The sequence below is a fragment of the Botrytis cinerea genome, chromosome 4, assembly GCF_000143535.2.
Source record: "Botrytis cinerea B05.10 chromosome 4, complete sequence".
Lineage (NCBI taxonomy): Eukaryota > Fungi > Ascomycota > Leotiomycetes > Helotiales > Sclerotiniaceae > Botrytis > Botrytis cinerea.
In genome coordinates this window covers 514,423-533,912 of record NC_037313.1, presented here as the reverse complement: position 1 = coordinate 533,912, position 19,490 = coordinate 514,423, and the positions used below count along the sequence as shown (strand labels likewise).

Here is a 19,490-nt window from a genome sequence, read left to right as displayed (position 1 = left end):
TGCAGTGAAATAAGTTCTGGAACGGATTGAGCTTCAATATGATATGTTATGTCTATTAAACTCTATTCTGTAGAAAAGATCAATACTTATGTGATTTTGGTAGAAAGCCAACCTCGCGCAAATACTCAACATTCTTGCTAATGGCAGCTTCTATCCTAGAGGGAGTAGAAAGGTTTACATCCTGCGATATCTCATCTATAGGCATGCCTAATTTGCCTTGTTCCTTCTCCAAATTATGGATTAAAGGCCAAAGAGGATGGCTCTCATTCTTAGAGTCAATATCGGCATAGATAGCATCCAGCCATTTAGTCTGTCTCAATGGTTTGATTTTGTAGCCAAAATTTCTTTCCAGGATAGACCAAAATTCACGCACTGGTAGACCCTCACTCATTCCAATATACGGATCGGAAGAAGCGTTCTGTTTTGTATCACAGCAATCCAATACATTTTTGGCTACGCTGCCGACATCAGAAATGAAAAGCCAGGAATCGGCGTCTGCTTCATTGAAACTCTCGATTTCTATGCAACTTGCCACAAGTCTCCAGATAAAGTCACTGGTATTGGCGATACCCAGATTGGGAGTGCCAATAGTGTAACTAGGCTTTACAACAAAGACCCGACTCCTATTTTGAATACTGGTCTGGGAGTACTCTTGCACGAGGCGTTGTGAGATGAATTTCGTTTTCGCGTATTCAGTAGGGAGGATGTTATTAATGTGGTCGTCGTCCATGTAAAGATACTTTTCTGCCAACGATGGACCATTGTATCCACCGGATATAAATACAAACTTCAAGATGGATGATGTTTCGTTCATAATATTCAAGAGGATCCAAGTTGAGTCAACATTTGCCGCCTTCAAAGACAAAAAGTCGCAGTTCCAGTGCACTTTAGCACCACAGTGGATAATGGCATGTACTTGTCGAGAAATAACTGACTTTCCGGTTAGGCAATCCCATTGGTCCGAGTTCAAACCCAGGCGGCGTTTTCCAAGATCCCCAGGCCATACTTCTATTTTTTCGAGGTACGAATCTGACCACCATTCTGCTTGCATTGCAGCCTTTCTAATCCGTTGCAGGCCATCCTTTAAATTTTTCGCTCGGACATGTACCATTATTTTCTTAATATCCTTGCGAGTGCAGAGCTGGTGCAGCATTTCAGATCCTAGGAATCCTGTTCCCCCTGTCAAGAAAACGTTTTGTACAGACGGATCTCTTCCCCATTGATTTGTATCCATCTGTTGTTTATACATCTGAAATTCTGTTCTCAAGTCAACAGACTTTTCGATACTTTGACTAACACCCACGGTTCTGAGATTCTCAATGTGCTGCGTAACACTGCGAATTGTTGCCTTCGGATGCAGCAACACGCTGATGTGAAGCTTGACTGCGAATTCTTGCTTGATGAACATCAATAAACTAATGACTTGAATGGAATCAAGACCAATTGTTGCCAAAGTCATGTCCTGGTCAATCAGCTTAGATTTGGCCTGGTTGTCGTTGTGGTAAACTAGAGAGACGAGTTTTCTGGATATCTTGAAACCAACTATACTTTCTTTGGATAAGGAAGTGCCGTTCTGGCCGTTGTTATAACCATTGACGGCACCGTTATTAGTGCCATCAATTTCCCCATTAGTGGTCCCATTGGTATGTCCGTTGTAAATCCCATTGGTAATTATTGAGTTTGCAGAATCACGTTCCAGTTGTGAAAGCCAATGTTCTACTGACTTTCGATCAATCTTTCCTGAAATAGAAAGTGGTACTTTTTCTACAGCAAACCAATGATTTGGCACCATATAGTTCGGTAGTTTTTTCCTCAAGAATTGATCAAGGTCGGCAATGCTGAAACCCGCCGCGGACAATCGGAGATTACTAACCGAGGAGAGGACATTTGTAGCCGAAGTTGGCTCCAAACTCGTATCGATTTGGATTATTGCTACAAGAGATTTTGCGAAAGCTCCAATTTTGGGACTTGTAGCCATTGCTAGGGCAACCTTAGGATATGCTGAGATGTTGTATTCAACCTCTGAGAGTTCAACTCGTTGTCCTCGAACTTTCACTTGAAAGTCTTTTCTCCCAACCCAATCTAGAGATCCGTCGGAAGTGTACCGTACAAGATCGCCCGTCTTGTAGAAACGGCGGGCTCTCGTCCCTAGAAGCTCTGATGGCCACTTTGGACCTTTGATAAATGCGGCTTTTGTTTTGTCCATATCACCGATATAACCGCGAGCCAGAGTGGGTCCTTCAACAAGCAATTCTCCTACCGCACCAATTGGAACTATGCGGTTGTGGTTCTTTGGATCTACCAGCCAATAAAGTGCCTGCCCAAACGGTTTTCCAAGATTCGAGCCTCTATTGTTTGAACGCAGTTGAATGAATGCTGTGGGAGAAGCTTCTGCACACCCATAACAATTATACAGAGCGACATCATTAGACCATCTGCTTATGTTCTCCTGTGTTACTGCCTCGCCACCAAGTGCCATAATTTCAAGACATGGAACATCTTCAGGAGAGATCAAATTAGCTAAAGATGGGGTAAAGAGTACCCAATTCACCTGCATAGAATTCATGATGCCGACGATATTGTTTTGGCGGTCATCTTCAGAGGGACTGCATACACATCCTCCAAACATAAGTGTAGTGAAGATATCCATCATACTTACGTCGAAGGTATATGCAGCATATTGGAATACGCGAGACTTAGAGTTCCACCCAAAGGCTTTACCGTGGAAAAACGAAGCTGTGCAGACGGAGCCATGTTCTTGAACAATTCCTTTGGGCTCGCCCGTGCTTCCGGAAGTAAACAGGACAAAAGCTGTGCTGTATGTTTTGACTTTTATTGGCAAGCGGTCCTTGAGAGATACATGTAGTGTTGCCAGTAGACCTTCTGAGACGCTCATGTTTTGTATTGCAATTTCGTTAAATTTATGGGCGGTTTGCGGCGATGAAATGACCATCTTTGCGTTTGCTTTCTTCATGATGGCTTCATGTCGCTCTCTAGGTTGCGATGGATCTAATGGAACGAATGCCCCACCAACCCTCAGAATTGCAAGCATGGTCAATATCGCATAAACAGACTTTTCAAAGCAAATTGGCACCAGAACTTCTGGCCCAACACCATGATCAATCAAATGACACGCTAAGATAGACGTTGCTTTCTCCAACTCGTCGTAGGTCAACTGCCCGTCCCAAGAACATATTGCAGGAGCATTTGGTGTTGATATTACGTGCCGCAGCACAAGATCATGCACGCATGCATCTACTTTTTCGGGAAATTGAGCCTCCCATCCTCGCAGTTGTTCCAAATCTCGTTTTGTAAGAAGATCGATGCTCTCTAGTGGTTGGAATGGGTCGCCCAGCATACATTGAATCGCTTTCGCACAGGTGTGGGCTACGTTTGTTGCTGCAATGGTGGACAATTTTGCTGGGAGGTGCTGTAGATACACATGCCCAGTGGCAGTACCACTATCAAGCTTTACATCGAGTAGTATCTCAATCTACATCTCGAGTTAGCCATGAAATTTAGTCGCATTTCTTTTTGCACTTACATGGCTGTCTGGCGATATCCCGTCGTTGCTATCCTTTGGAATGGAATTGAAGTTTGCCGAAATTTTTGATTCTTCGAGCTGCAAAGCAGTATTGTACAAACCCGTACTTGCACTTTTGTTAACACCAGAAAGAGGTGAAAATTGAGGATCCCCATTCTCAGAGTGAACTGTCTGTATTGCTCGTAGAACCTCAATAATAGAACCAGCCCCCTCAAGCTCGATATGAAAATCGCTGATGTTGCCAATTCCATGGGCTGACTCCACATTCGTACTTGAATCTGATATCGGCGGTGACAAGTGTCCAAAAGCTGCAGAGCTACTCCCCGTGTAGCATTGAAGCACAAGCGCCCACGCAAGTTTGAAAAAAGTCAATGGAGCCACTTCATATATTTTACAAAATTGATCCAAGTGAGCGATATTTGGAACAGAAACCTCTACCGCTTGCCAGTATCTCTCTGCCGATGGGTCGAGCGTCAAATCGAGGATGGGAAAGAAACAAGCTTGCGGTTGCCAACTCGATGAATCGGACATTTTCGGCGAGACTTTAGTATCTCACGTGTGGATTTGGGACGACTATGACTATGATGAGAAAATCAAAGTTTTGAGAGCAGTAGCACGATATTCTTCTTGTTCGTAGCGGAGGTGTTGGGGGATTCTACATATATATACTAGAATTGAGATGTGTAAATGTGTAGATGTGTGTTCATCCTTAACGGGAATCCAGTGGTCGCAATGGGTGGATTTTCGTATCAATTTTTCAATACCTATATTTAAGCTGTTATTAATAGGTAATCAATTAAAGGCTTTAGTCTCCAGCTATTATAAATAGCTCAAAATCTTTGTTTATGTTTATAGATATTTGTGAATATAAAATTTAAATGTAAAACTTAAAAAAAGATGACTGAGTAGTATTTGTGTGTTTTTTATGACTACAAAAATCAAACAAATTATAAAGTTTTTAGTTTTTAATATATATATTTCTTTTTTATAAGACTGAAATTGATAGCGATTTTTATTATAATAGGATTGAATCTTATATTAATAGGGTTTATTAAGTATAGTCACCGCGCACTTCTATTAGTCTATTATCGAAAATACACTAAAATTCAACAAAAAACACTTTCAATTTATTACAACTCTATAAAACTTTTTAGAAATGCTTTTTAATTACTTCAATTGAAAATATAGCAAAATGACTATTTTGGGTGTGATTTTAAAAAAGTGGCTAATATAAGTGGCCTAGTACTGTAATACTTGTATTGTATTACATATATTTTAATTATTCAATTTACGAAAATGAGATTTCAATATTTATGGCCAACTATTGATTGGTGGGTATAGCTTTTTCCATTTCCTAAGCCACCTCAGGTGTATTCATGGGTATCTGTAGTCAGTCGTATCACTCAAGTCGCCCATTGCGATCACTGCGGGAATCGTAGATGGATGGATGGATGGATGGATGGATGGATGGATGGATGCGTGGCTTGTTGAGATATAGCTGATACATACATACATACACATACACATTATCATGCAGAGTCTCGAATTAAAATAATACCCAGATCATCACACTGGTCACTAAATTCCTTCCTTCCTTCCTTCCCTCCTTCCGATTCATCTGAACAACGGCGTCTTTTATTACTCGGTAGTCTCATGCATTGTTACGTGCTGGGTTTCAAGTTATATTCGTGTTTGGATATTTATATTTCTTTGTATGTGCATGTGTATCTGTATCTGTATCTGAATTTAGATTTTCACATCGGGATACGACATGCTAGGCATTTCTCGAGTCTCTCTGGATCTTTGGATCTCTGCGTGATGGCTTTTCTTTCGGATATTGAATATTTCGGAATGGGTAGTTGGTTGTTGCTTCATCTGATTACATATTGGAATATCGGGTATTGGTACACGGCGGCGAACTTTTGGGATGGGGTGGCTGGGGTTGCTAGGAGGTGGGTAGGGAATTGAGATGGTGGTGAAGGTGCGGCGATCGGCTTGTGGATTGGGGATTGGGGAGGTTTCTCGGGTGGTGTTTGGATGTCTCGTTTGTGTGTGTGTGTGTGTGTGTTGCACACAATATAGGTAGTTGAGTACGGTGGGTAATTAATATGGAATTGGATGTGGATATATCCCGCGGTAAAGATAATAATATTTAGATGGGGTAGCTGTTTATAAATCACGCATGGCGTTGGAGATATTTTCTCTTTTGTATGCTGGTGAATGGACCTATGTATCGGTAATGTGTTTATTCTCCTTTTGATCGTATCTGTAGCGGCAAGGAAACTAGGGGGTGGGTGTACTTCTGGGTAGGGGGTGATATGCTTCTTGTTTCACGGAAGGTTATGCTATGTTATATTTACTTTGGGGTTGTAGTTAGATGTGGATTTGCAGTTGGATGTGGATATGGATTTGGATATCTGAGTAGATACTAGGATCGGTGTGTAGCGAGAGAATCTGACGATCGGAGACAGGTGAGGGATTGGTGATGGGAATGAAAATGAGGACGAGATCGATGGAGCTGGGGGTGGTTGATGTTGTGGTTTCTTTGCTTGTGCTTGTGCGTATGTATGTGTATGTGTATGTATGTATATGGGTATGCATGTGTTATTTTGGCTGGCTAGCTAGCTCCCGTCTGTCTGTCTGTCTGTCTGTCTATTTCCCGCTATCCCCTCGATTTTTTCTGCTCTCCGTGATGCATTATATCGTGTTCCACGTACCGGGTTATTTATTTACTAGGGTAGGATGAAAGAGTTACGTCACAACAGCGCTGACTTGATGCGGATTCAGCTTGCGATAGATAGGTGGACGTACTGTAGATCGAACTCGGAAAGAAAGACCGGTCCGCTAATCTGTAGCTTGTTGGCTCATGCAATGTTTGGTTCTGGGGTAGGAGAGGGCTTATGAATCCATGTGTACATTTTTGTGCAATTGCTAGGTCGATGATGAGGAGAAAGTAATTGCTTGAGAGATGCTTTATTTTTAGAATCGATATATGTTGTGACGCGAGTTGATATGCACACGTGAGTGCACTAGTGTGCTAGCGCAAGAGCGTACTGCATATAGCTCTCGTACCTCCGAACCTAGAATAGATAGACACAATACAATCTATAAAAACGTACCTGTTATGAAGACGTTATGATCACCACCGAGGTGATACCAACACAACAATCTGTTCAAATTACTGGGTTTATTAGGAGATTTGAGTAAAGCTAGGAACGCGTAAAGATTCCTGTCTTCGGATTGGAAAAGTACTAGACTCGAAGGCGTTTGATTCACACAAGGTATATACCACTATTGTTTCCTCAATGCTGTCGCATATGACAGATTACTGCAGGGACATGTTCAAGTCGAACAAGGTGCATAAAGCAAGCAAAAAGCTCCGCTGCAAAATCTTTGAAATTGTAGGGAATTAAAATCGAGGCTTTCCGGCAGCGCGGGGAGATATTGTGGTATGGGTCGCCAGCCACCTTGTGTACTACATGCCACATCCGGCTTTCGGTTGCACCTTTAACCTTTGTACGACATACCAGCCCGAATTCTGGCGGATAAAAGCCAGTGTGTAATTGACAACGACGAAGAAATTGCACAGCGTTAAGTATCAGAGCCAATGCAATACGTAGAATAGAGCGTTTTGCAGGAACATCCCATTACTGTCTGCAATTATGGTATCATTTTCGCATACTTTTCTTGTGTGACTAGCAATTTAAAACTAATAGAATGCTAATTTTTCTATCCGAGTCCAAGGGTTTGTTCTAATTGAGTGATTGATACATGAGCTGCAAGGTTAAATTCAATGGGACACGAAGCATAATAAAGGTATTTAGGAGCGAGATTTCCGAATTTACACGGGAGCACCTTGATCTGTTTTTGAGTTCTGAAATTATTCTCCAGAAATGTCCGAATCACAAAAAAATCCGAATGGGACCCCTTCAAGTGAGACTGGTGCATCGATAACACTAGCAATCCTAGGATGTGGTACAGATCTCTTCTAAAAAAAAGCCACGGGCGTTGAGATTGGTATCATAAGTTAACCTCTTTTAGGAAGCCTCGGAACTGCTCTATTGTGCGGGATACTAACGCACATTGAAGAGAGCAAGAAAGCCAACTCAGCTTGTCCGGTATCAAACCAACCCCATGTACCAAACAAGTTCATGGCTTGTGTCCGCACTGCTGCTTCTGCTGCACAATTGGAACTCTCCCTTGCAGCTTACGACACAGAGGTAGCAATCTATCATGGCGACCAGCGCGCTCCTCTTCACGAAGCCGACGTGATCGTATTAGCTTGTCAACCCGGAGACTTGCGAAGTTGTCTGGCCACCACCATTATCCGATCCCAGTTACAAGATAAAGTCCTCGTTAGTCTACTTGCGGGTGTTACAATTCCGGATATCGAATCCGTACTCCAATCTGTAGGGGGTAAGAGTTATTACCCTGCTACAATTGCTCGGGCAATGCCAAATACTGCTTCCTTTGTCCGCGAGTCCATCACAGTCATCGAAACACCGGAAGCAACGTCAGCTAGCCATCTACTTGCAATCAATTGGCTATTTGAATCAATTGGCAAGATCAAACACATCTCTGCTACTAATTTCGACACCTGCACAGCATTGGGTGCATCGACTCCTGCATTCTTTGCGATTATCCTCGACGCATTGATTGATGGCGCTGTTACACTCGGTCTGACGAGAAAGGATGCTACGCTCATGGCAGCACAATCCATGAAAGGATGTGCAGCATTGGTGCTGGCGGGAGAACACCCGGCCTCTGTAAAGGAGAATATTACCACTCCGGGTGGCTCAACGATTATGGGCGTGCTAGCGCTTGAACAGGGGAATGTGAGAGCTGTTGTTGCCGGTGCTCTGATTAAGTGTAAAGAAGCTGCTGAGGGATTGGGAGCTCAGGCAAGAAATTAGGCTTTGATTGTTTCAGCTATCATATTGATGGTTATTAATTTTCTTTTCTTTTCTTTTCCCATGGTATGACCGAAGTGTGGATTTGGAGAAGTTCTGCTGTGTTATCAATCGATCCGAAAAAATTGAAAGGAGTGGTTTGCGAGATTTATATGTGCACGTGATTTACCTTGGCTGGGTGGCAGAACAAGGCGGTGAAGCTGTACTACAACCTCATGCCCTTGAACGGTCAAATCACCCTTCTAATGATCATTTTTCACGTATTGTAACTTTTCTAAATGCTCAATTGATCTGAATTTTTGAATCATCCTGAAAGTTCTTCCCTCTGATCCGATCTGCCTCTGGAGTTGGCTCAATCATTATTCACCAATACATATCGGTACCTCGCTTTCCCAGCTTCCATCTCCTTCAGAACATTATTTATATCACTCATCTTTCGTGTTTCAACCAAGGGCTGAAGGTTTTTCTTTAATACAAACTCTAAGAGGTCTTCTGTCCCCTTAATTGAGAGTATATCATTGAAATGAATCGAAATCTTTCGTTCGACAAGTCCAAATATGTCAAACGCTGGCAGGGAGTCGTCTGGCAAGCCAACTTGGCAGAAGTGTCCTCCCGTCCTGAGCAACCCCAGATATTTGTTCAATGGCATCTCAGCGGATGACACAGTACAAACAATTACATCAAGTGACTTTGCATACTTCTCTGCCCAATCCTTCTCGTCTTCGGTAGCTATGTAGTTATGTGCACCCAGCTTGATGGCATCGTCGCGTTTGCTCTCCCGTCGTGAAATTGCAACAACATGCTCAAATTCCAATGCCCTTGCAAACATGACTGCAAAATGACCCAAACCTCCAACACCGATTATTCCTACTCGCTTTCCTTTTCCTTGGCGTTCTGCTAGTGGACCAAACGTGGTACTACCGGCACAGAGCAATGGAGCTGCCACAGCGCTACTTAGCGCTTGAGGAATACGAATGGCCGCAATGCCTGGAACTCTACAGTAATTTGCAAATCCACCGAAAGTCTTGCTACCATCGGGGAGATAACCTTCATATGCGGCAACTTTCCGTGGACAATAGTTTGGCATACCCGAGCTACACTCCGTGCAATCTTTCTGGGCGCAAACGTAAATGATGGGGCCAATTCCCACTCTGTCGCCAATACTGTTCTTTGTCAGACGGAAATAATTTCTATCGACTTATAGGGTATACCAACGCAATATTTCGCTCGACTGCTTTCCCAACACGGATTACTTCTCCAACAATTTCATGGCCGGCACAACAAGGATAATTGGTAGGCCACTGCTCGAGAAAAATGTGAGACTAGATCAAATGAGGTTTGGAGTTTCTTACCCATCCACTTCGCAAAGTATGCAAATCACTTGCGCAGAGACCGCAGTGAGTAATCTTGACATCTATGTCGGTCTCTTCCCATTTCTTGGGCTCAAAAGGAGCTAGCTTCAACCCATCGGTTAAAGCGTTCTTGTCAAGTCCCATCCATCCTTTGAAAGTGATGTCAGAGTTGATCGTTGGTTCCCCCATCTTAATGACTTGCAGACTTTCGTTTAGTTAATGCTCGCGGTCGATACTCGACAATCATGGAATTGCGACTGTGTATATAGCTAGCAAAAAATGGCGATACTGTATCGATGCTCTAAACGGGATATCAAATATGCCGGCGTTCCCACATTGGTCACCTGTGCCAAGCGGCTCGTGTGCGCCACTCGACTGGTTGCACAAAGCTAGCACGGTAGTACATCGGCCCTTTCTGTTGTACTTGCTGTGTTTATATTGTGTTGTGAACTGCATCGTACGCGAGCCCCAGAAAATCTCGCCTGCATTTAACCCAGCGAGGCCGTCGATCGTTCATTAAATCAAGCCATAGATTTTATCGCCGACCACACAAATGGACCAGAAGGTTGTACCAGATATCGCTTGTTGATGACAAGTGTCTCATCATAATATACTTCGTTAAATCATCAACCCGAAGTAGTGGGCAAGCTGAAAAGGTGCAATGGAGGAGGGGCTAAGTGATAGAAGCCTCGGCGTGCGCCTGAGATCAAGATGATTGGCCTGGTAATAAAAATGATCTGTTTGGGAATAGAGAAGATGAGGTAAGTTTAGTGCATACGTGTCTATTTCTACGTGTGAAAATTTTGATGCCAACTTTTGAAGTTGAAGACTTGTCTCTGTTTTTGTTCATACTGAATCAAATCACCAAACAATCGGAAAATTTCGAAGATGACAGCCGATATCGAAAGTGCAAGTTCAAAGCCTCAGAAGGTTCCATGGCTTCTTGAATATCGTTCCTCTGACTGGTTTATTCTTACCACAGTTTGCTGTGCTATCTTTACTGTAAGCTTGTCAAATGATCTGCTTTACTTCTGTTTGTATCTAACGTGGCTTAGGATGCTTTCCTCTATGGTGTTGTAAGCACCCCGTTTTTATCTTTCATACCATTCATATCGATAATGCTACAAGATGAGTAGCCAAATCTATACTAAATTGTACTGACACCGAATAGGTAGTCCCCGTTCTTCCATTCAGTCTACAAGAACGATCGGGTGTGCCGGAAGAGGAAGGTATGTGAGAAAAATTCAAGACTTGGCCATTCGCTGATTGAAAATAGTGCAATGGTGGACTTCTTTCATATTCGCAGTCTTCGGTGCTGCTATCGTAGTCGGATCTCCAATTTGTGGATGGCTCGCGGACCATACTGCCGATAGATCTATCACTTACTTTGCAGGCTTATTCATCCTCGCGGCTGCAACTCTACTATTTGGGTTTGCAAAGAAGGCATGGCTTCTTGTCGTTAGTAGAATGTTCCAAGGATTCTCGGCTGCGATCGTATACACTGTTGGACTCGCTCTATTAGTTGACACTGTTGGAAGTGAAAACATTGGACAGTGGATGGGCACAGCTTTGTCATGTTCCAGTGTTGGCCTCATAATCAGCCCTCTGCTTGGAGGTATTGTTTATGATAAGGCCGGCTATATGGCCGTGTTTGGTATGGCTGCTGGACTCATTGTTATCGATATCATACTACGTATGTTTATGATCGAGAAACGGACAGCCCAAAAATACCTTGGCAAGAGTGTTAAAGCGACAACAGTTGAAGGCAACGGAACCTTTAACACCTCTGTTATCGAACATGAGGCTCGGAGTAATACTTCGGAAAGCACTGATAGTTGGGAACATTCTACCAATACTGCTAATTCTACCCCTCCTGGATTTGGGATACCTAACTATGACGAATCTAGCGCTCTCCTTCCAAACAGAAAACAAAACGGAAAACAAGACTCCAAGGGCTGGAGTCTTCCGCCAGTCATCACCTTGCTCGGCTCACCACGAGTTGTTGCCGCCATTTATGGTATATTTGTCAACGTTTCTATTCTTGCTACCTTTGACAGCGTTCTCGCATTGTTCGTCAAAGAAACCTTTCACTGGAGCTCTCTTGCCGCCGGTCTCATATTTCTCTGCATAGCCATTCCTGGACTTGGAGGCCCACTCGTCGGTGCATTATCTGATCGTCTAGGTCCCCGTTGGATTGCTGTTGCTGGATGTACTCTCACAGCAGTGCCATTGATGCTTCTGCGACTTGTCGATAACGATTCAGATGAGCAAAAGGTGCTGCTGTGCGTTCTATTGTTTATCTGCGGTATGAAATTTTACCTTTCATCTTCTCACAGGAGCTTATGTTCACCTACTAAACTTCGATCTCTAGGGTGTACTCTTATTCTCATCGTAGCACCTGTTGCCGCCGATTTGTCTCTAGTAGTTGGAGAAATCGAGGTCGCAAATCCAGGCAAATTTGGTCCTGGCGGTGCTTATGCTCAAGCTTATGCTCTTTTCAATTGTTCCATGGCTGCTGCTACCATATTTGGTCCAGTGTTTGCCGGTGCATTGATCACACAATTTGGCTGGAAGGCCATGACTTTAGCTATGGGTATTTTCTCACTAACTGGGGCAATTCCATGTGTAAGTACATTTCTTGTCGTTTATTTCAGGAATATTCACTAATTTTACAACAGTTGGTTTTCACTGGAGGCTATCTATTTCGAGAAGAGTAGAAAGTTGAAAAACGTGGCATAGACTGAGGATATAAACTATTCTCTTTGGTGAATATTTGGCAATATCGATGTGTCAAACAATCTGCTTGTTAAATGGAAATTTCCTACTCTTTCTTTCCGATTCGATTCATCTACAATATGCATCTCTTTGTTGCTTGATTTCGTTCTTCATTGCATAAATGTATCTAAGTTTTCTTTGAATATCTAGTTCTGTGCGACAAACACCAAAAGTATCAAATCTAAATTTCGCTATCTAATTAACAATACGTCTGTTGTGTAAATGATGCTGTACTGCACATCCACACTGTCGGTACTTGTGCGAGTATACCGTAAGTCACACAGTGAGACAGGTAAAACATGCGTACTTGTGAATTGTATCCTTAATCTAATATAAATCCATTAGAGCAAAATTGAGAGTGTAGCTACGCCATGTCTCATAAATCCCTCCTCATTCTCAACAATTTTTTCTTCACAGTACGTCATTTATTGGCATTGATATTGAGAGATTTTATAGTACATCGGCATTTTTGAAATCCAACTTCAGCTGCACATCATTGTGACACACACAGAACACGTAAGATAAGAACAAGCATTTGAAGATCCAAATCTAACATCCTGGCGATTTCTTGGACGGTATTCGAGATTTGAGTAGTGTAATCAATAAAATTCATCCTGCATCCCACGGACTAAGCTGAAAAATACAATAGAGAAGTATTTCAGAACCCATATTTGGTACAGAAAATCTTGAAATATAAAACATCACCAGGAATTAGACGCAAGGAAAATTATCCACTCATACGTTCAACGACTTCGTCTGCACACCATCCACTTTTTCTTTCTCAAACTTCAAGCTCCATTTCACCATCATCGGCTTCTGAACCCGTTCCACATCATTCTACTCTATTCGTAGATCTCAATTGACTTTCTTAGCCTTTTCCGCATTCTCTTTTCCCTTCTTGTAAAGCTCATCTATCTCCTCCGGTGTCTTTTTAGATATCGTTCCCAAAACATGATCCCAGAATGTTGTGTAAACCTGCGAATAATTTGTCTATTCATCAAATTAACAGTCAGTTTGAAGTTCCCAAGCTCAATTCGCCTTCAAAGGGGTTATAGGAAGGAAAATCATCCACTTACGGTAGCACCCCAAGTCTGGTGATGGATGTCATGAAACGAAGTATCTTGTTCGCCCAACCATTGGATGGGATCCCAAGGGAGTCTGTATCCGCAGTGATCATCAACGCCTTTCAATACGCTGATGACGGAGAAGACTAGAGCCTCACGCATATGAAGTCCGGAAAAGTAAAACGCGATGCTGATTCCGCAGGTATCCATGATAAATGATTCGGTGAGAGTATTGTAAAATGCGGCAAATGCATAAGGCGCGTTGACACGGTGGTGTAAGGAGTGAATATTTCCTGGTAATCCGAAATGGATTAGCAATTGGGAAAGGTTGCTGAGAGATGGAATTATGATACATACGGTATAGCCATCTATTTTCATGGAAGGCGCGATGTCCAAAATATTGCCATGAGTCGCTAATGAAGATGCAAATCGCGAATCGAACTGCGGGTGCAAGAATCCTATATATTACTTGCGCAAGTATCATTTCCCATACAATGATTCTTCCATCCTTTGCACACATCAGTCTTTGTGGAAGATGTTAAAGCCGGATGAAATAACTTACAGACGTGGTGACGTTAACACGAATCGGAAGATGCAACGACCCTTTTGAGTTGGCGAGATCCAATCCCAAACCCATCATGCTCATTCTCAAGCTCCACTGTATCCAGGAATATCCTTCCACAACCCTCTCCGCCCACATGGCGATATCATAATCCTCTGACCCTATCATCTCCTGAGTTCCAAGAACATAATAGCCCAGGAACAACCCCCATGCTGTCTGGAATAGCTGTTGTCCGAGGATAGAGCGCAGTACTTGGGGGACAGTGACACGGTTGCGACTTTCGAGTTCAGCGGGTGTGTGAATGCGGTAGCTAGACCAAATATCACAATATGAGATGATGGACCAGAAAAGAGCAGTGAGCCAGTATGTTAAAACAGGAAGTAGGAGTGTGAGGTGGAAGTCTGAGATATGGGAGGACATAGGCGGGCGAGGATAGAGGTGGGGAGGAGGCAGTATGTAGCCGGGGGTGATGGAAGAGGCATTGGCCATTGGAGTATTCATTCTGAGTGATAGCTATACAAACGAAATCTGAGAGAGAAGCTTCAACGCTGAAGGGTTTTAGTTGAGACTCCAAGAAGTGTAAACTGAAATGCTATCTTATAGTAAAGAGTCTCAGCAAGCCATATCCATGTAGTTTGCTCAGCTTCATTCACAGCACAACTTTGATAAGTGCATTTATCAAATTTGTCCAGGTTTGTAGTCATGCATGCCCAGATTACGGCAAAAGGATAAACCTCATGGTGGCGCTCACTGTATTCACTTGTACAATTCAGCTGGATCGACTTGTTTGTGGCTGCATTGCTCATTACACTCAAGAATATTGTTTACGAATATCAAGGGTCGTGAACGACATGGAGATGGAAACGCGGCACAATTGGTAGAATTAATTAGGTGTGACAACCCCAGCGCTATGCCGGAACAAGACTGAAATCTCTTCCGCGCTCAATTGAGAAAGTGTAGTAGAAGATTGAGATGCAGACCGATAGGGATCACGAGCAATGTGTGCACTGTGCTTGGTAGTCCGGACTGCAGCCCAACAATCAGGAACTATTGGATATTGAAATTATCCTGGCAACTGTATTTCATTTCAAATTGAAACACTTTTGACTATTATCTATCTGGGATATAAAAAAACGTATCAAAATGACTGAAACTTTCTCCCAAGATTCAAAATCCGACGAACTCAAATAAAATTGCAGTCTGAAATCTTGGACACATTGGCTACAAAGAATAGGTAACCCCTCCATACATATTTCCGACTCCGAGGCACAAGATACTTTATCTCCGTGGGTAGATATTCTAAATCTCCTCTACGCCGTTTTCGGGTGCACAATAGTAACCTCGTCTGTCTCCCTGCGAGCTCTGATTAACTCACGAGTGCGAGCGTAGCGTATGTCTGCACCTGGAGTATCAGTCCATTCAGTCCCACAGAATTTATCCCAAAACACGGTATATGTAGAATAGTTAAACTAGGTAGACTGGTGTTAGCATCTATAGAAGAAATAATATTGTCTTAAGTCTCGAGATTTCACTGACCTTGAGACCCCAACTTTGATGATGCAAATCGTGGAATGCTGCATTGTTTCCATTGACATACCCAAAAGGGTCCCAAGGAAATACAAAATTGCAATGATCACTAAGAGTCTTCAACGTCGCCAGCGATGTTACAATCATTCCTTGACGAACTGAAATTCCTGAAATGGCACTTGCTAAGGCAAAGCTCGAGATATCCAAGAAGAGAGTTTCGAGCCAATGGGCGTATACGGCTCCATAAGCATAAGGAACGTAAATTTCATGATGCTGAGCGTGAACAATCCCTAGAAGAATTTTCAATTAGATAAATTCGAGTGGAAAGCATTCACCAAAATAGAGGCCTGTACATACGATAAAGAGTCTTGTTGATATGACAGAGACGATGCATAAAATATATCCATGTATCGACAACTGCGAGGTAAACGAAGAACTGTATCGCTGGAACGGCGAAAGAAACTATAATACGCGCCAAGTTCCACTCCAGAGCAGTGAAGGTCGGACTGGGTGATATCTCATGACTGTTTGCCGAGAAATGCGCCAGCAAAGGTGTTTTGCTAAATTTCGACATAAGTCCTTGAGTATCTAAACCGAGCGGTGTCAATGCCCAAGGAATGACCGTAAGACACTTTCTAATCCGTCTCACCCACTGATATGTTTCGCAACCTCCAATTTCCACAAGCTCAGGCCCATTGTTGTAGGTGAGAAGTAGTCCTATCACGATCTGTATGACATGGTAACGAATGACAACAAGCAGACAGCCCAACTTTGACACGCGGTTTCGATGTAGTTCCTCCTTCGGTGGATGGATGCGATAGTTGCTAAACAATTCAAGCTCATTGACAATGTGGAAGAATAAACCCCCAATGATGTAAATCAATGTGGGTAGAATTACACCCAGCGTGTGATCAGAAATCCCGGATAGTATAGATGAACGAGGGTGTAACGCACAAGATGGCGCCGAGGAGAAGGTTGAAGAGTCTGTGAAATTCGACATTTTAGATGAATGAATAGTGCCAATTGAATATGAACATTCGAGACTTTATAGCAGCGAATCTTTGGTGGACAAGAGAATGCTCTTCAATGGAACTTGTGAAGGAGAAGTGACAACTCCAAAATAGTAGAGATAGATATATATCAAAAGGGTACAGCTTTTGAGTCTGCCCCTTTGCCCTACTAACCTTTTTGGGGAGAAGCTGCATGGACTATATAGTGTGACAAATACTGGGATATGAACTATGGAATTGCTATACCTGTGGAACATAATAGAAATCATAATTACGAGGCGCTGAAGTGCTGGGAATACGATCAAATGGAGAAATAATTGAGAATCTAGTAAAGTTTCATATTCACCTTTTTAATCTGTTCCATGTACAACAAACTATTGATTTTCTATTCTTAATGTTCTTGATCTCATACGTCTTGGTAATCTAAATTGAAAGGGGTACTACATTTTATCTAACTTAACCGAAATGCCAAAACAGCATCAAGAATCCATCCATGACATAACAAACTTAAAAACAAGTCTAGGAAAATACAATCCCGATCGGGTAGTAATACTCATGTCGGGGTCCAGCTGCAGATTGATGAATGTATTGTTGGTATTGGTCTTTTCATGAAAATTTGTTATCCCGAAGCCACGTTACATCATCCGTGACATTACCAGCTGAAGGATGATCGCCAAGGACACTTATCCGGGCGACCATGTTGTTCAGATTGATGAATATGCAAGATGAGGGACACATGATAAGATCGAGGCCGAGATGCTATGCAACGGGACTACCCATGGATACATTTGCGCGACAATCAGAAAGAAATGTCGAGTAAGACGAAACAGTACTGCGAACGCCATCGATTTATGGACAAAAATTAATTATCTACTCATAGATACCCTTCTCAAAAGTTTCCGTATCATAAAACAAAGCTGATATAGTATTCCCGTTAAATATTCGCCCCTCAAGAGCATTAACAGCCTGTCTAGGTCAGCTACAGTCAATAAAGGGAAGCCAATTGAGTTACGTACCCTCAGAGCCGATAACTGATTAGTGAATTTGACGAAGACTTTTGCCGGGGCACTTTGCCTGTCGATATAGACTCGTTCAACTCGTCCATACTAAAGCTTGTCAGTGTGCTATTTTTCAGCCATTGACACAGTCGAACATACCTTTTCACCACACTCATCTCCAATTTCCTGCATCAGACCCCCATCCCCTGAACCTTCCACCTCCTCATCTAAATCCATGTTATCCACCATTCCACGCAGCACGATGACTTCTGACATTGGTCCGAATCTGCCTGCTTCGTCCTCCTTAACAACCTTCTTACCACCAATGATCTTTCCTCTGCCCCCCGCATCGCGAAATCCACCGCCTTCTGCATCGGACTTCTTTTTACGTTTGTCAAGTTTGACCTGAAGAGGTGTAATCATACCAGAGCCATCGGCCCCCAGTCCTGAACCTTTGCTCCAGCCATATTTAGACATTAGACGCTCTGCAAACCCTTTTTGGCCTGGACGAAGTGATTTTGGTGCATTTTCGTCAGCTTCTTCCTCGTCTTCGCCGTCTACTTCGTCGGCAAAAGCTTTATCTAGTTCTGCTTCCGAAGCTGGAAGATCACTTGGCGCCGGCGGTAAATTATATCGCACTGGTGCTCTGGAAATAGCCCCTGCTAATGATGGTACTGGTGGAGGTAATGGCTGATCTTCGGGTGGTGGAGGAGGTGGGTTAGATTCTGCCGCAAGAGTAGGACTATAAGAGTCACTTTGTGGGGACTTGGAATGATTCTTGGGAGGAGAATCAATTGGGGGAGGAGCAAATGAATAATTCGGAGGCGGAGCAAATTGGTCTGAAATCATTAGTCCCATGAGAAAAAAAAGTATAAAAAGAGGTCGCTTACTACCAATCTTTGGACGATATGATTCCTCGTCATCACTATCACTTGATGTCTTCCGCGCCATTCTGTGAGCATAAAGCCTATCCTTCCATTCTCGTACCTCTCGAACCTTCTCATCACTATGTTTATACTCTTCATAGTTATTTGGCCGTGAAGGGTCGTAAATATCGTCCCAGTCTTGCGCCACGGCTTGCTCTTCCCTATTCTTCTTTCTTCGTTTCCTACCACCTCTTTGTCTTTTTTCTCCAACATAGAACCCATTCACGTCATCGTCGTCAGCGGCCCAGTCGGCCAGGGTGCTCTTAGAAGCTGGTTTGGCAGTATTCGATAGGGTAGATTTCGCAACGGTTACGTTGCTCGGTTCGGTAGCATTTAGACTGGCAATGGCAGCTTTTGGGAATGATGGTTTCGCTTTTGGCTTTTGAGAAAGCTGTGGTCTTCTCGTGGGTTGAAATCTAAGGGCCGCTATTCAATACTGAGTGAGCTATACAGAAACACAGATTGCACCTGGATCATTCACAACATACCAGCATCAATTTGAGGTTTCTTAGAAGCTTCGTCTTCCACTGGATTGAAAACAACAGGTCCTTTTGTAATGGAACCGGGCGTGTCACTCGATGATGGATCTAACAAGTTGGCATAGAGAGAAAGCCCATTCCGTGCAGGAGTAGCATGGGAAGGATTAGACATAATGACATATGAACCATGCAAAAGAAAAGCAATCAAACAGAGAGACCGTTAAATGTTGAGTTGCAGTTGTTTGCGAAACAACCACAGCCTGGCGCATAAGGCTGTACCAAGTAGCTGCCACCAAAGTCAGGTGACGAGGAGCTTCTTTCCGATAAGGGACGGACGCCGTGG

General features: G+C 43.1%; 7 protein-coding genes across 7 annotated transcripts; 2 read left to right on the top strand and 5 right to left on the bottom strand.

The window, feature by feature from the left end:
* Positions 1–39: 39 nt before the first annotated feature.
* Positions 40–4,354, bottom strand: Bcnrps5. Its single transcript, XM_001550848.2, has 2 exons — positions 3,545–4,354; positions 40–3,493 (listed from the first exon to the last, which is right to left on the bottom strand). The coding sequence occupies exons 1-2, from the start codon at positions 4,073–4,075 to the stop codon at positions 80–82; spliced, it is 3,945 nt and encodes a 1,314-aa protein (XP_001550898.2). The 5' UTR covers positions 4,076–4,354; the 3' UTR covers positions 40–79.
* Positions 4,355–7,381: 3,027 nt separating this feature from the next.
* Positions 7,382–8,670, top strand: BCIN_04g01380 (hypothetical protein). Its single transcript, XM_024692382.1, has 2 exons — positions 7,382–7,519; positions 7,586–8,670. Exons 1-2 carry the CDS (start codon positions 7,438–7,440, stop codon positions 8,455–8,457), a joined length of 954 nt encoding a protein of 317 aa, XP_024548157.1. The 5' UTR covers positions 7,382–7,437; the 3' UTR covers positions 8,458–8,670.
* Positions 8,671–8,700: 30 nt separating this feature from the next.
* On the bottom strand, positions 8,701–10,101 carry BCIN_04g01370 (hypothetical protein). The gene is made up of 3 exons (XM_001550850.2): positions 9,807–10,101; positions 9,670–9,755; positions 8,701–9,617 (listed from the first exon to the last, which is right to left on the bottom strand). The coding sequence occupies exons 1-3, from the start codon at positions 9,993–9,995 to the stop codon at positions 8,807–8,809; spliced, it is 1,086 nt and encodes a 361-aa protein (XP_001550900.1). The 5' UTR covers positions 9,996–10,101; the 3' UTR covers positions 8,701–8,806.
* A 475-nt stretch (positions 10,102–10,576) lies between these two features.
* On the top strand, positions 10,577–12,786 carry BCIN_04g01360 (hypothetical protein). Its single transcript, XM_001550851.2, has 6 exons — positions 10,577–10,808; positions 10,862–10,882; positions 10,978–11,035; positions 11,083–12,111; positions 12,178–12,431; positions 12,485–12,786. The coding sequence occupies exons 1-6, from the start codon at positions 10,695–10,697 to the stop codon at positions 12,521–12,523; spliced, it is 1,515 nt and encodes a 504-aa protein (XP_001550901.1). The 5' UTR covers positions 10,577–10,694; the 3' UTR covers positions 12,524–12,786.
* A 206-nt stretch (positions 12,787–12,992) lies between these two features.
* On the bottom strand, positions 12,993–14,848 carry BCIN_04g01350 (hypothetical protein). The gene is made up of 4 exons (XM_024692381.1): positions 14,208–14,848; positions 14,003–14,153; positions 13,658–13,938; positions 12,993–13,571 (listed from the first exon to the last, which is right to left on the bottom strand). Exons 1-4 carry the CDS (start codon positions 14,706–14,708, stop codon positions 13,437–13,439), a joined length of 1,068 nt encoding a protein of 355 aa, XP_024548156.1. The 5' UTR covers positions 14,709–14,848; the 3' UTR covers positions 12,993–13,436.
* A 217-nt stretch (positions 14,849–15,065) lies between these two features.
* On the bottom strand, positions 15,066–16,898 carry BCIN_04g01340 (hypothetical protein). The gene is made up of 3 exons (XM_024692380.1): positions 16,092–16,898; positions 15,744–16,024; positions 15,066–15,676 (listed from the first exon to the last, which is right to left on the bottom strand). The coding sequence occupies exons 1-3, from the start codon at positions 16,732–16,734 to the stop codon at positions 15,518–15,520; spliced, it is 1,083 nt and encodes a 360-aa protein (XP_024548155.1). The 5' UTR covers positions 16,735–16,898; the 3' UTR covers positions 15,066–15,517.
* A 209-nt stretch (positions 16,899–17,107) lies between these two features.
* On the bottom strand, positions 17,108–19,469 carry BCIN_04g01330 (hypothetical protein). The gene is made up of 5 exons (XM_001550854.2): positions 19,157–19,469; positions 18,633–19,094; positions 17,902–18,581; positions 17,761–17,850; positions 17,108–17,710 (listed from the first exon to the last, which is right to left on the bottom strand). The coding sequence occupies exons 1-5, from the start codon at positions 19,317–19,319 to the stop codon at positions 17,615–17,617; spliced, it is 1,491 nt and encodes a 496-aa protein (XP_001550904.1). The 5' UTR covers positions 19,320–19,469; the 3' UTR covers positions 17,108–17,614.
* Between the last annotated feature and the right edge of the window lie 21 nt (positions 19,470–19,490).